At 35.9% G+C, this 14,691-nt stretch overlaps 2 protein-coding genes across 4 annotated transcripts in view; one reads left to right on the top strand and one right to left on the bottom strand.

Annotated features, from left to right (window-relative positions):
* Positions 1-11,620, top strand: part of DNAJC24 (DnaJ heat shock protein family (Hsp40) member C24) — a 37,763-nt gene extending 26,143 nt beyond the window's left edge. For 2 of the 3 annotated variants that reach the window (XM_083838946.1, XM_083838947.1), the window contains exons 4-5: positions 5,794-5,862; positions 6,920-11,620. In XM_083838946.1, coding sequence (XP_083695072.1) covers positions 5,794-5,862; positions 6,920-7,044 — 194 coding nt within the window. In that variant the 3' untranslated portion in view covers positions 7,045-11,620. Of the gene's footprint in view, positions 1-5,793; positions 5,863-6,179; positions 6,890-6,919 lie in introns of those variants that run through there. The other variant, XM_083838948.1, reaches the window with a different exon arrangement.
* IMMP1L (inner mitochondrial membrane peptidase subunit 1) overlaps positions 8,175-14,691 on the bottom strand; it is a 36,783-nt gene continuing 30,266 nt past the window's right edge. Inside the window, exons 5-6 of the mRNA XM_083838941.1 lie at positions 11,438-11,548; positions 8,175-8,309 (exon numbers count right to left, since the gene is read on the bottom strand). Of these exons, the coding sequence (XP_083695067.1) occupies positions 8,241-8,309; positions 11,438-11,548 (180 nt within the window). The 3' untranslated portion in view covers positions 8,175-8,240. The remainder of the gene's footprint in view (positions 8,310-11,437; positions 11,549-14,691) is intronic.

The following is a 14,691-nucleotide window of genomic DNA, read 5'->3' as shown; positions in this document are numbered from 1 at the left end:
GTTTTCTTTTTCTTTTTTGAGTCATTGAAGATAACGAGCAAATGTGCTTTCTTATGTTAATACTGCTTTTCTGTGAAAGTATCACAATAGTCTTTGGGGGATGGAAAAAAAGTTGCATCACAGTTTACCTATGGGCTTTTTTTCCCTCAATAGATTTTCCGTTCTTTGCTTGGTATTCCATTTTGAAAAGATGAATATACAGTTAAAGTCAAGTCTGACAATAATAATCACCAAATATTTTTCATTGAGTTTAGCTTGGAAACAAATTGTTTTGCAGTTTGTCATGGCAGAAGTCATTTGAGCCCTGAAAGTACATGCTTGCGTCACAGTTCGAAAGAAAAAAAACTTTTTGCAGAAACTCACAGGTCATCTTTATCTATCTCCTGCTCAAAGTCGGCACAGATCAGTTAGTTGCTCAGACCTTCTCCGGTCTAATTTGGTTACCTCTACGGATAGAGATTCCACAGCTGTTCTGTGACAGCCATTCCAGTATTTGAACACCTCATAATATAAGGAAAATGGTTGTTGTTGCTTGCTTGTTTGTTTTTACCAAGGTGGATATAAGGACTCTTTGCAACTTGTGTCATTGCTTTGCATTCTTCTGAGAAGTCTTTTTCTATGCCTTCCTACTAGGCAGTTTTAGACAATGATGGCGGCCGTGGAAAACACAAATAAACTTGAATTCTGCTTGTATACTGTTTCCGAGCCTTTGACCATATGAGTAGTCGACCAGACTTAATCCTGTAAGTTAGCGCTTTGTACCAGGGAGCCCCAAAATAGACGAAAGACGTCAGATGCAATCTCAAAAGTGGAGAAATTTAAGAATCTAATGTTTTTTCCACCTATGGCAAGGTTCTATACTACATAATGTGTTTTCATATGTGATGATGGACAGAAGTGTCTATAAACAGTAAGTGTTACTAGCGCAGAGGATGTAATCACCAATGGATGTTTTCTCATCTGAACATGTACCTCCTTTTGATTTTCAATTTTTGGAATTACACTTTTAGAAATATATTACGGATTCTATCATCTTGCATAGGTGTGGTTATACATTAAGTGAAAAACTGAGCTAAAGAGAAGCTAGCTGCTACTTCTCTTGCTCCTTTCTGTTCTTCTCCTACTACAGGAAACTGAAGAGACTGTTTTGGAAATGGTTACTCTCCCTTTACTCTACAATTCCCTCCTGCTATAAAGGGATGATACTGCATTAGACATCAAGATATCTTACATAATTTGGTAAAACAAGATGCCAGAAGAATAGGTTATAAATCCACTACAATAATAAGCCGGAAAAGAAAGACAAAAGCCTATAAAAACACTTTTAATAGCTAGCAGAAATGACAACTGAACACTTTGATTACCTTATTGCAAGGGGAAAACAATTAACACAGTACATTTTAATTGTTTCTTGTTAAGAAAATTTCTTCTTAAAACGTACTTATAGACCAAAACTAAGCTGTTGGCATGGCTATTAATTTGGGCCTTTCAGTGTGCGAGGTCATACTCCTTAGTGACATAACTATATATTCTTCTCTAGCCATGGATTTTATGGCTGTAGACCTCACCTCATGCTGGAACACAACCCTTTTAGTGCAGTTAACTTTGGAGTCGATTCTAATCTGCACTGGCTATAAGTGAAGCTGTTTTTTGGATAAACTTTTTTTTGTTATGAAAATTCTTAAAGTTTTTATAATTTCAGATTAAAGCATGCTTATTTTATTTTACATAAGAGACTCAAACTTCAGTTATTGTTTAAAAATAAATAGGCTATTAGGAAAAAAAGGGAACTTCTGTAAATATCCAGGGTTTGAGTCCTATGATGAATTTGCACTTGATAATATATAACTTTTGTAATGATTTTTTCTTTTCAAATCAATCCTAAGAATATACAACAAATAGTTAGAAGAGTCTTTCGGGTACTGTGACCATCTTTACTATTACCATAAATTGTTAAGGGGGTTAAATTTCCATTTACTGTTTGCAAGCCCCTTCCTAAAACTCAGCCTTAAATAGCCCAAGAAATATTTATTGTATCCTCAAGTAAAACTTAAATACCTTTCCCCTTTTACAATTTCTGAATGACCCAGCAAGGGCTCTAGTAAAGCTTTACTGAACCATGCCGCTAATAGTTATTTAATGTTGTTCTGTAGCCTGAAAGAATCTCAGTAGATTTTTCCTTTTAATCTCTTTGAATTGCAGGCTCATAAACCTCTCTGATGAGTCTGCCAGTGTTTTCTTAGATCCTGCAGTTGAGACAATGGAGCTGCAGAATTCTTTCACCTCTTGTTGTCGGACAAACCCAATAGATGGTAAAATCAGGCAGGCTGTACTTCTTGTGAATTAAAACTTGTTTTTCAAGTTATGATAGATAATCAGGTCTTCACAATTTTCTGTATCTGTTCAGAAATGTGTTTCAGAAAGTCTGTTCTACAGACTGAGCATGCATTGCATGTAAGTAAACCTGCTAAGCGTAACTCAGTACTGGTAACATTACCAGTCTTAAGTAACGTTCTCCTCCTGCAAGGGAATGAAAATCAGACAGTGGTTTACTTCAGAGAACCACCACCAAGAGAGATGTTGTTCTACGATGCAGAGTAACGATGTAGATAAAATAAGGAAGAGTGCAAGAAATATTAGAGTAACTAACATACTCTGTGAAACCATTAGGTTTGTAGTTCTGCTTGTAAATCCCCCAAATTCATATTAAGATGTGCCTCTGTTAAAATAATAAGCCAAATCTATTTGTGCTGTCTTAAGGTATTTTAGATTCAATAGTGTATTGAATCTGAGAATGAGAAAATAAAACAGCTATGTTCAACTCAGAAAGTAAGTTTGTCCAGCTTGATGCAAACAAGCAAATAATTGCAGCATACAAAGTGGAATGACTGAGAGATTACTGGATTATATGTGAAGTTTGGAGACTTACTCAAGTTGAGAGTACTAATTGAAAATTTGAGATAACCAGTGAGTCTACTCAGAGTTGGAATAACCATCTCAGTTCAGTTAGGGAATGTTATAAACGATGAATTTTTTCTGATAATGAATTTTCTTGATAATTTTTAATTACCATTGCACTAATGAAATGGAAAGCTTGGTTGAAATTCTGTTCACTGGGCTTTGTACTGTGCTATATTTGGAATATGAAAGAGGACAGATTTTTCCTTAGCTTTCTTCTTCGTTACTTCATAAGTAACTTTACTCAGAAAGCATGGTAACCTTGTGAATTTGTATCTCATCAGTTCGTGGTGGCATATGGTCCATCTGGTCATAGGAAGACATGACCTAGATCTCTATCTCCAATCCTATAAAGTTTCTTTTAAGTTAGATCCCACTTCATGAATGCCAAGTAGAACAGACTGATTTCTTTTTAATTCAACTTTTTGCTACCTATAAATGAAGCTTAAGAACATGGATTCTTCCTACCACCTAAGAGACCATTTTCCTTTGTGAATTTTTCTTCTAAGCACTCAAGAAAACCAAACAACAAAACAAAACACGAAAGTGAAATAGGAAGTGCTTTGCCTTTTGCATACTGTCATCGTAATTTCAGTACTGTTTATTTCCACTGCAGTGGAGAAACCTGAAGGAAGGAAGGTAGCTAGGTAGACTTCAGTTTGATCACTGTTCTGTGTTTTTTTTTTCTTCCTAAAAAAAGAGGAGGAGGAATCTTCACTTCACACAAGGCCTGCTGTAAAAGAGGCACACTTGTTTTAATCTTCTTTAAAACTAATTTAGATGAAATTCATTCTTAAGGATCTATAGCATACGTTTCAGTTGCAAATAAAATAGCAATTCAGTTGCTGAATAAAGACCGGGACTTTTTGATATTAAAAAAAAATTGTTTCAATTGAAACAGAATTGTTTGTGGTATTTCTGTAAGGTTTACAAATGTTAATGTCCTAATGATATCATTTGAATTCTGTCTGCACTGTGTTCTTAAATAGATTAAACTCCTGCTTCTTGGTTAGTATCGTATCTGTCAGTATAGCATTGTACAAAATGTGTTGTCTCCCAGGCTTTATTTTCATACATATATATATATGTATTATATATAAATATATATATTTTTACATTGAATGACAACTGAATAAAATTCATACAAATTCTGGGAGCAGGAGCTGAACCCTAACCACCAAACTATAGATACGTGATCTCTGTTTTGTGCCCTTTTTGTTCTGGTCAATTTCTTTTCATAGTGACAATTTGCATAGAAAGAGGAGACCATTCTTACCTGGATAATGCTGTATCCAAAGAGATGCACATAAAACCTCTCAAATCATGGCTAGAAGAGGTAGCTGTGAAGTCCCCTTCTTTCTCCTCTTCAATCCAGAGTAAAGACCAGTTACATAGTAGAAGCTGGAAACCCTTTAGAATACCTTACAATCTAGTGGTTGGGTAGAGCAATCTCTTGGGAACTAAAAACAGATATAACCTGGACCTCTGACTTTTCCAGCAAGTGCTCAACAAGTGGTTCTAGAAGAACAAGTTCTTTCTCTGCCATCTTACTTTTCATAGAAAGCAGTTGATAACATTGTGTTTTGCAGTAAACAATGTTATTAAACAAGAAAACTTGCTTACAAACTCACTTATCATAGAGAAGGAGCTACTTTCTCAATAACAACCGCATTTAAACCTGAGATAAGCACTAAGCCGCTGAGTCTTGCCAAATCAAAGACATTTCTGTGTATGTGCTGAAGTTCAGCTTTCAGGCATTCCCGGTTCTTTAAGAAACTACAGCATTTGCGGATTTGGAACTTAACGTATCAGGCAGCATTTGGGAAGTTTGGCGAAGTACGTTATAAGGTTTGTTTGTTTTTAATATTACCACCTATAACTTTGAGCAAAATCTGACATTGTTAACCTGGTGTGAACTGTGGACATTAAATGTGAATATGCTGATAAATTACATAAGTCAATTTGTATTTATATCGCACAATTAGCATTTGACAATTTGAACTGCATTACACACTTTCTATTTTCATGCTGTGTTCAATGTTGGAAGAATCTAGGGGACCAAATGGCAATAGATGTTAGGTGTGCAGATGAGAACTGACATTCTTTCTGTATCGAGAGAGTCTGTTCATTATAAAAAGAACACTAGGACTAATCTTCCCCTAAAAGTGTTTTTTGTTTATCTTTTGTTAGGAATATCATTTTCCAGGAATCTTAGTGTTCTTCTAATAGGGAATCTTAACATCTATTTTGTGCTTATTTAGAGGTTCTTATTTGGCCTCTCCTTTCAAAAGGAAAATGGACTGCATAGGGAGATAGTGAAAACCTGACTGGATGTGGTCCTGTGCAACCTACTGTAGCTGGCCCTGCTTGTGCGAGCTGGCCTTTCTTGTGCAGCTTGGGAGCTAGGTGATACAGCCAAGTCCTTTCCGACCTCAACCGTTCTGTGATTCTGTGGAAAGTACAGGTAAACACACCCATAATTACAGCTTGTGGAAGTGTAGTTACAGTTAGGCTTTTTAAAGGTATTCATATCAAAACAAAAGTTTGGCCCTAATTTCATGTAATCATTTGGGATATGTATGAAAGAACTGTTTTCAGTAGTGCTCTAATTTCAGTAACACATCCTCACCATTTACTTATCCTTGCTACAGTGTGACATATTCCAGCAGAGATGGAAATTTTAGAGAACTGCTTTTTTCACTGATTATATGGGCTGGATATGACTCTTGTAGGGACCAGATTTACTGCTAGGTATAAAAAAGTGCTAACTTCGCAGGAAGAAATAAGAACTTATATATTACCTGAGTTGAACATTTGTCACCATTTTCTTTATAGAAGATAATCTGACAAAAGAATGGCCACTACATGCACAGGTTTATCTTGAGGATATGTCCTGGAATGAAGGTGAGTGCTGCCTTGTTCTCAGTGCCTTTCATTGTCATTTGAAATGCTTTCTGTTTTTTCTGTGTCTCATACCATTATGTTGTCTTATTTTACTTTTAACCTTTCCTCTCCCCTTATTTACATTTTCCTCAGATTTAGTTGCTCTGTTCTCTGTGGTCACCTGCTATATTTCTATTTCTGTTAGTTCCAGTCAATACTGTATTCTGAAAGTCTACTGAAAATAGCACTGTTGAGTTGGAATTGGGACTTGACTTTGTGATACTTATTTTGCATTCCCTCTTTTTATTTTTTTTTCCTCCTTCTTCTCTCCTCTTTAGGCATGGAGAATTTGCAGGACCACTTTTCACCTACGTCTCTCTTTGTAGAGAGAATTCACCTTTCTGGATTCTCCCAGAACATCTCATGCATCTTCTTGCTCTTTCTGTGATTGCAGAGTTAATTTTTTTTTCTACCTGATTTTTCTACCTGACAGTGTGTTACTTTTCTCCTTCATGTTACTCTAGCCTTTATCATTTACTTGCTTTTTGGAGTAATGGTTGATTTTTTTCTTAATCCTTTTTTGTTAAGTTGGGAGAAATCCTAACCACTTTTGTTTCTTCTGTTTTATGTTTCTTTTCTGAGTTAGCAGTTTGTTCTGGAATCATGTTTGATATCTGTATGACTAACACTCCTCAATTTGTTCTTAATTGTTCTCTAAAGATTTTGGTACTTAGTCAGAATCAAGGTCTTATTCTCAAGTATTCACTGATGTAGCCCTTTTAATGTGTGTCTGTTTCACTGATGTGCTCCTTTTTATTATTTTCTCTTTTAAAGAGTACACTGACCTTAGCTGTTTGGCATTAAGATTGTCTCACAGTCACAGAAAAAAACTTTAAGAATATACCTATTGCTTGAACAACAAAAGGTAGCACAGATATTGACATTCACAATACAGCAGTGAGAGGTCACACACAAACTGCTTTCTTTTCAAGAGCAGCTCTGTGAAGAATAATCCAAAATAAATTCTTGATTCATCTTGAGCACTAAAGGTTTTTTCTTTTTTTTTTTTTTTTGGCAGATGAACAATGTTACACTCTTTCATGCCGATGTGGTGGGAATTATGCAGTCTCCGAGAGTGAAACCAAAGACATATCTTTGGTTTGTTGTGACACATGCTCACTTGTTATTGAAATCCTTCAATGATTGTTCCATCGTGCACATTGAGTTACAAACTTTAAAAACGTTGGACAAACAGGACAGTGTCTGCTAAGAGATATATGTTAAAGAAAAGGGGGATGCTGCAAGAACAAGTTCAGGCAGGCATTAAGAGAGGAAATATGCCTATTTACTTATTTAATAATATAGCTCTGAGGACATGGTGCTTGTTTTTTTTTTCTTCTTTTTCAACTAAAGAGCAATTTAGTAAAAAAGAACCAGAACAGAACGCTGTTTTGTACAACTGGACTATATCTCATGATCTAAATGATCTTTCTTTCCCAGCAAACAGCAAAGTAGCTTCTTTCAGTCTCTATCAGCTGCAGGTTGGGCCCTACCTCTTAAGTTAAATCCTTTTGAAGGCTCAGGTGACAAAATTTAATCAGGAGGCATACATACGAGAATGTTTTGAACATAATGAGGAATAAAGCACATTAATGGGAAAAACGAACATTTTCTATTTCTGTGCTAAATATTTTAGTCACCTTTAAAATCTTTAAAGGACTAAGCCTTAGAAAGAGGTGACAGATTTGCAGATCTAGCAGGCACTGTACCAAGTAGCAAGTACACTGCCCATTCACTGTACTATACAGTGCATCTACGTTAACTTTTCAATTTTGACCAGTAGTACACTTTAGAATTGACTCTATCCATCATCTGAATGAATGCAGTCTTCATTCCTTAGATGAAAACTAACCAGAAATTTGTGCTTTAACCCCTTCTGGAAATATACTGGCTCAAACTAGTTGAGGAAAATCCTACAAACCACATTTGAGTAAATGGACAGCAGATCCTGAAGCCAGTTGTTACTCTTTTGTTTCAATCCTAGTATGCCACCACAATACTTATGAATGTAGATGTAACTTATGTGTGTTTCTAGACGTGTGATAATAGTGCACTGCCTTCTTCATCCCTTGTTGTCAGTCAGTGTAAACTTTGTTTTGTAAGAAAACGCAAAACTTCAAATAAATCCAAGCACTTACTGTGAATAGCCAGAGGAAACAGAGTAAGAGGCATGTCATTTTTGATGATGACAGCAGTGTATCATTCCTGCTTCCAAGGTAGATGTAATCTCAGAAAGAGACATCTTTGTCAAGTAATACTTGTGTCTATTCTAAACAAAAATAATTCAATTTATTTCAGTATAAAATAATATGGAAGCTGGTAATAGACACTTCATTCTTTTAATCATCAAGAAATCTATGGCCATTGGGGCTTGCACGTAGAAATCCAAAGTCATTCAGAGGCCATATCTGTAAAATGAAGTAACAGGAAATTTTAATCCCAACCCGGAGTTCAATATTTTCATTTGTTAGTGTTGTAAGCTTTTCATAAACTGCACCATTTTTCAGCTTTTTGATTGGGAGGCTATAGCACAAGGATTGAAACTTTTCTTACGTATATGTTTTCTTTACTAGGATTAATATATATCATATATGAGGAGGAATCATAATTCTATAACAGCTGTAGACAACACCAATTTATACAACAAATAGTTCAGTGCAAACACTAAACCATGGGGGGGAAAAAATATCTATGGATTTATAGGTAAGCTTCAAGTCTTCAAGTTATGACAGAAGTTGACTCTGACTTGTTGGTTCAAACTGGCTAGTCCAATTAGCGGCTGTTTCCTTTTGCCCTCTTCGGTTTGGCCTACATAGATCAGATCTGATGGATGGGGCATAAATGGGGCTAACTAGCTCTTTTGAAGATAGTTGCTTGGTAGGCCTATTTTTGACACGAAGCATATGTCCAGGGAATGCATAGAATATCCTACTTAGGACAGGATGAAGCATGAGTTCTATCAAAGAGGGGAGTCCTCCCCTCAGTGGGGTTCTACCGAATTTGCAGATTCTTATATTTGAGGTCTTTTTATGGTATGAGCTTGGCTGTCTAAGTGGCAGTTGATGTGCTTGCAGGGAGAAAAAGGGGGAAGTGTATTCAAATATCATTACTTCCGTTTGGGTTAAAAACTGGTGCAACAACATTGAGAATTTTAGGTCTAAACTTCACAGGTAAATGTTAATTCTTTCTTAAGTTTATCTATGTTTTGCCAAGAACAGATTGCCTAAACAAATGTAACACATATTCTCTTGTGTTGAAATCCCTTACTTCCAAGTTAGATTGGCAACAACTCTCTTGTTAATAGGTCTCTGCATCAGTTACTAAAAATGTAATTTAGCATTCAAAGGCACTGTTGTATCTGCTTCTCCTAACTCCAGTGTAAGAGAAAACCATATAAGACCTGATTTTCAAGACAGTAGGAGATTTTTCATGAAAGAGAAGCCAAACCTCTAACAGACTACATTTAAAAGATGGTTTTCTTGGCCAGTGGTCTACTAGTTAACTACCCCCACATAGAAAAGTTGTATGCTGCAGCCTTTCATTGTAATGACTGATAGCAACATACCATAGCTAGATACTGTAATCTGATGTGAATTAGCATAAACAACTCGAACTGTAAACAGTCTTTTGAAGAATAAAGTCATTTTTTTGCTCTTGTAGGTACCATATCTCATTAAAAATGAGATCTCAAAAAAATAAAATTAGATCTCAAAAAAAGGTAATTTTTTAAATAAAATAAATCTCATTAAAATGTTAATAATCACTAGCCTATACATCATCATAAAATAACTGCTGTAAAATATGGTTTAAAAAATTATTTTGATGAAGTATCAACTGATTGCATACCATCTTTTTAAACAGACAATATTCTGGAGTTCTGAAGTACTTCTTCAATATGTAACATCTTTAGTGTAAATTCCATTCGTTTTTAGAAGCTTATTGCTTCCTCAGCTTAGAGGTCAGTCCTGTCAGTCACCTCATTAAAGTATTTAAAACATCTTGCTTGGTAGAGCTGAATGCAAATCTACAGCTACAAGCTGAATGCAAATCTATTACTGTGGAGGTATACTGTGAAAAATTATGGCTGTCCACATTCTTAGATTATTAATATATACGTTATTTGCTAACAGTTTCCTTAAAGTAGTAAACACCATTTTTCCGGTCCTAACCCATCAATTAGAGGTGGTCTTTTAGTTTGTTTGTTTATTTTTATGATTAATACCAGATTCCAATTAAAAGGGTTGTCAGTATATTAGCATCATCTGTATTCTACCAGTTAATAATCCAAGCTAAAACTTGAATCACAGAAACAGCTCTATTTAGAATTAGCATTTTTTGCTCTGGTGTACATGGTACGGCAAACAATACAAAGATGGAACAAGAAACCCTCAGTGAACACTAGGGTAAAATTCAAAGCAAATGCTATCCATAAAGAACAGAGGTCAGGCAAAACTTAGTGGTGGTAAGAGGGACATATTTCAGGTTTAGTAAGCAATTAGTGATCATGGTCAAGAGATGCAAGATTGCGTTTTGTTGTTGTTGTTTGGTTGGTTGATTTGAAAAGTCCTAAGTTGTGTTCCTAAAAACTAACACATCTTTCTAATTTAACAAAGTTTGTATATTTGATCTCCTTTGTGCGTGTAATACAGCTGTGCTAAATTAAACTTATGGTTGTGTTGCTATATATGGAGAACAGTTTTCAAAACCATTTTTCATTGTTCTGAGTGCCTCCACTTTAGCTTCTGAAAAGCTGGTGCATAACTCTATAGTACATTCTCCCTTGTTTCTTAGATTAAACTTTTTATGGAAACGAAGTTGTCTTAGCTGCTTCTTTTTGGTAAATGAGTAAATTAATAATGCAGAGATAATATGAAAAGGTAATTTAGTATGAAATAAAGCTGTAGAATTATTGAAACAGGAGGAGGAGCCATAGAGGTTTATATAATACAGCATTAATCAAAGCTTTTTTGTTTTAACAAAGAAGTGGAGGACAATTGCAGTAGCACAGATTTGACTTTACCGTTAAGGATTTTTCACACATTAAAAAGCACCAAGGCCAGTGCACATGTCTAAATTGTTTGCAAGTCCTAGAACAATAACTTTTTCTTCCATCTTTATATTTTCCACTATGGAACTGGATTTCTCAAATTACAACAACAGTGAAATATGAAGCTGCCCTTTTCTACCATTTTGCAAAAGCAAGAATCAAAGTAAGGATGCAGTGTATTTTTCATGCAGCAGTTTGTGTGTGTCTATGTTTGTATAAGGTTTGTTTGCTTGCAAAATAATTCAGTTTTCAGAGGCATTGACTGCTCAAAGAATTGTTCTTAAGAAAAAAAAACACAAATTTCGCCTCAAAAATTCTTACTAAACATTGACCAAAATATTATTGAAATATCATTTTACGGAAGTGTCTGATGTGTTTGAGCTCTCTTTCACATTTGCTTTGGCTAGACAGTTAAGGCAGCAAATGTTAATGCCTAATATACAGGCATTACAAAAGTATTAATGCAAATATTTTTGATACTGTAAATACCTTAAAACAAATGCGTCCTCTTATCAGTCCATAAGGAACAGGTCCATAGCACCTGGAATCAGTAGAATTCCTGAGATTATCACCTTCTAACCAAACGTGTCCTTTAGGCACCTATGATAAAGCAGGATTGAATTGAAATGTAAAAGGAAAACAGAATAAAATGGTGTTAAGTATTGTTTGCCTTATGTTGTCTAATTTCTGTATACTATATTTCATGACTGTATAATGAACTAATTTTTTATTGAATCTAATAAGACAGTGCCAGATTTGGAGGGATAAGAGGGAGTGCTCCAAAGTATCTGTTTTATCATGTGCTCAAAAAACAATGGTTTGCAACAAAAAATCCAAAATGAAGATGTAAGAGGTTAGACCAATGTGACAGGGTCATTAATTTAATAGACTTCAAAAGAGGTCATTAGGATGTTGACTGAAAATCTGCCCTCCTGTCGCAGTAACAGCATGAACAGGGCAGCCACACACTCATCAACATCCTGGGGCCAGCACCAAGGCTAGACCTGTTAGTAGATTCATGATGAACTAACTGGTAATTGATTGTGACATCAATTACGAATAATCTCATCATTTTATCGGAGTAGGCTTGTCAAAGTTCTAATTAAGATCACAGTTCATTCTATGTGCAGGCAGAATCCACAACACATTATATTGCAATAATGATGATCACAAAACAGCAAATCCCTTTTTATAATTTGAAAATTAATGACGGTGACCTTATACTATATGACAAAGACCTTTCATTACCTATATATATTATGCATTAACTATAAAACATACCGTAGATTCATGGCATTCAGTGACTAAATGAGTGACAAAATGAGGAATAGCAACATGGCTGTATTAGTTAAATAAGAGTGCAGAGTTTTCTTAAGTGGAAAAAGTTGCTACTGTGTATCTTAAATTAAGATTTTTGCTTGGAATATGTGACACTATTTTGACTAAAAAAATAGATATAGATAACCTCTTACAGGTTACCAAGTAAAATGTTTAGTAATTGTCTTTCTAGTCTGTTTTTGTTTTGAAATTCTAAAGCAGGCTGAAAAACTAAAGCAGTAACATACTCTCAATCTAGGTAACACTTAACATGGACTCTAAGGCAATATACTTTTTTTCCAAAACCAAATACATAGTTGAAAGGTTACTATGCCAGAAATTCAGAACAAAAAATAGAGAAACATAAAAAAAAAAATCCCAGATTTCAAACAAAACTCAGTCTGAGCAGTGTAAACATTAATATTTTAGAAACAAGACCCATGGACTCATACAGTAGTTTACATACACAGAATTCTAGGATAACAGACTAAACAGAATAAAACACCACTGTAGTGAAGTCTGGATGTAAACCATTAAGACCGAGTCACCCAGGTAAGTGTTTGAAGGAAATGCAGTTGAAGTGCAATTGTCAGTACTTACGGGTATTTGGCCAGGTAACGCCTGATGCCAACCTTGTCTTTAGGTCAGCCTTTTTAGGCTTCGCTGCTTGGTCATGTTCCTGCCTGGCTGTTACCAGACCAGGAACCAAGAGTGGCAACCTACCCAACCGTCCTTTTGTTGAGCTGTGGCAAATGTAATAACATACAGGTGAAGAACCAATAGTTTGTCTCTAGCAAAAAGAACTGCTTATCATGGGAAGCGTACGGGAGCCTGCCCATCATCTCGCAGCTGTCCAGGATGGGTGTACTAGGCATGTCAGAGGTTATATTCCTGCCTGCTCCTTTTAGAATCTGTATGTGGAGCTGTTGGCAAGGAATATGTCTAAACCCTTTTGAAACCTGCTTATACCTTTGTTACTGTGTAGGCTTATCAGATTTCAGGACTTAAAGGGGTCTTATAAAGAGGATCAAGGATTCTTTACTCAGGTAGATAATGATAGGACAAGGGGCAATGGCCTTAAACGAAAAGAGAATAAATTTAGACTAGACATTAGGAAGCAATTCTTCACTGTAAGGGTACAGAGGCACTGGAACAGGTTGCCCAGAGAAGCTGGGGATGCCTCATTCCTGGAGGTGTTCAAGGCCAGGTTGGATGGGGCCTCGGCCAACCTGATCTAGTGGGTGGCGTCCCTGCCTATGTCAGGGGTTTGGGACTGGGTGATCTTCAAGGTCTCTTCCAACCCAAGCCATTCTATGATTGCTGGTATGTGCATGGGAGAGTTTTCTCTTGGAAGACCAGTTGGTTTCAGCTAGATCACTTTTGCCCTCCTCCTAGCATCAGTGTTGGAGCTGGAAGGGTTTGGTTGATTTGCCCATTATAGGGCAGCCTTAAAGGACCCCAACTATGTTTGCAGGAGAAAAAGTTCTGTTTAGAGCTATTATATCCCAAGTTACAGATTGGTAGATGGCTTCCCTGGGACAATGAGAAAGACTCTTGGGTTTCCTCCTTTCTTCCTCTTATCTCTGATAAGGATGTCCAAAGTAATTTCGTACCTTTCAACTGAGCGTAACAAGAACTCTCCTTTTATGCAGGAGATGCAAATCAAGCCTGACTAATTTTTAATGCCTAATTAAAAGCTGCAACCTGCCAAGCATCTCAAAGTTCTCTGTAGTACCATTTTCCTCCTGTCAGAGCTAACAGAAGTTACGAAGTCTCTATCAAAAAACTACATTTAGGGCTGTCATTAACATGCACCTCAAAGAAAATATACCAGTACATAGAAACCATGTTGCTGCTACCTAGCCAGCCTTGACGTAGGAAGTAGATTCACCGTAATCATGAAAAATTAATACATGCATAGATCTTTTTAAAAATAAAATGTTATTTTAAATAACTATTCTGATCCCACTAAAGAACAATGAGATTGAACTATAACATCAAAGGGAGGCATAACATTTTTTAAAGTATTTTAATTGTTGGACTGTAAAGGAATACCTAATACATCTTCCCCCCCCTACAAGAATAAACCTGCTAAAGGACATGTAGTAGCAACGCATGAACAAAACTAAGTCCACAAATGCACAGCTGGCATCAACAGCCATTGTAATTTAAAAGCAATCTAAAGGAAAAGGCAAAGGATTCTACCCAAGCAGCATGACAAACAGAATTACTAACAAGAAATCAATTTAAAAAAAAAATCTATCCAGATTGAAATGACCTGCATAGCACATGCATTTCCATGCATTTCCGTGTGTTGGGGGCTAACATTTTGGTAGGTCTCTTTTTGAGAATTTACTGGCGTTCCTATTTTCCTCAAAAATTCTGTGATATACAGCCTATCTAGAATGTCCAGCAGCAATTGTTAG

The sequence above is a fragment of the Anser anser genome (genome assembly GCF_964211835.1).
Source record: "Anser anser genome assembly, chromosome: 5".
Classification (NCBI taxonomy): Eukaryota; Metazoa; Chordata; class Aves; order Anseriformes; family Anatidae; genus Anser; species Anser anser.
The sequence above is the reverse complement of the archived record's forward strand: the minus strand, read 5'-3'. Positions and strand labels throughout refer to the sequence as shown.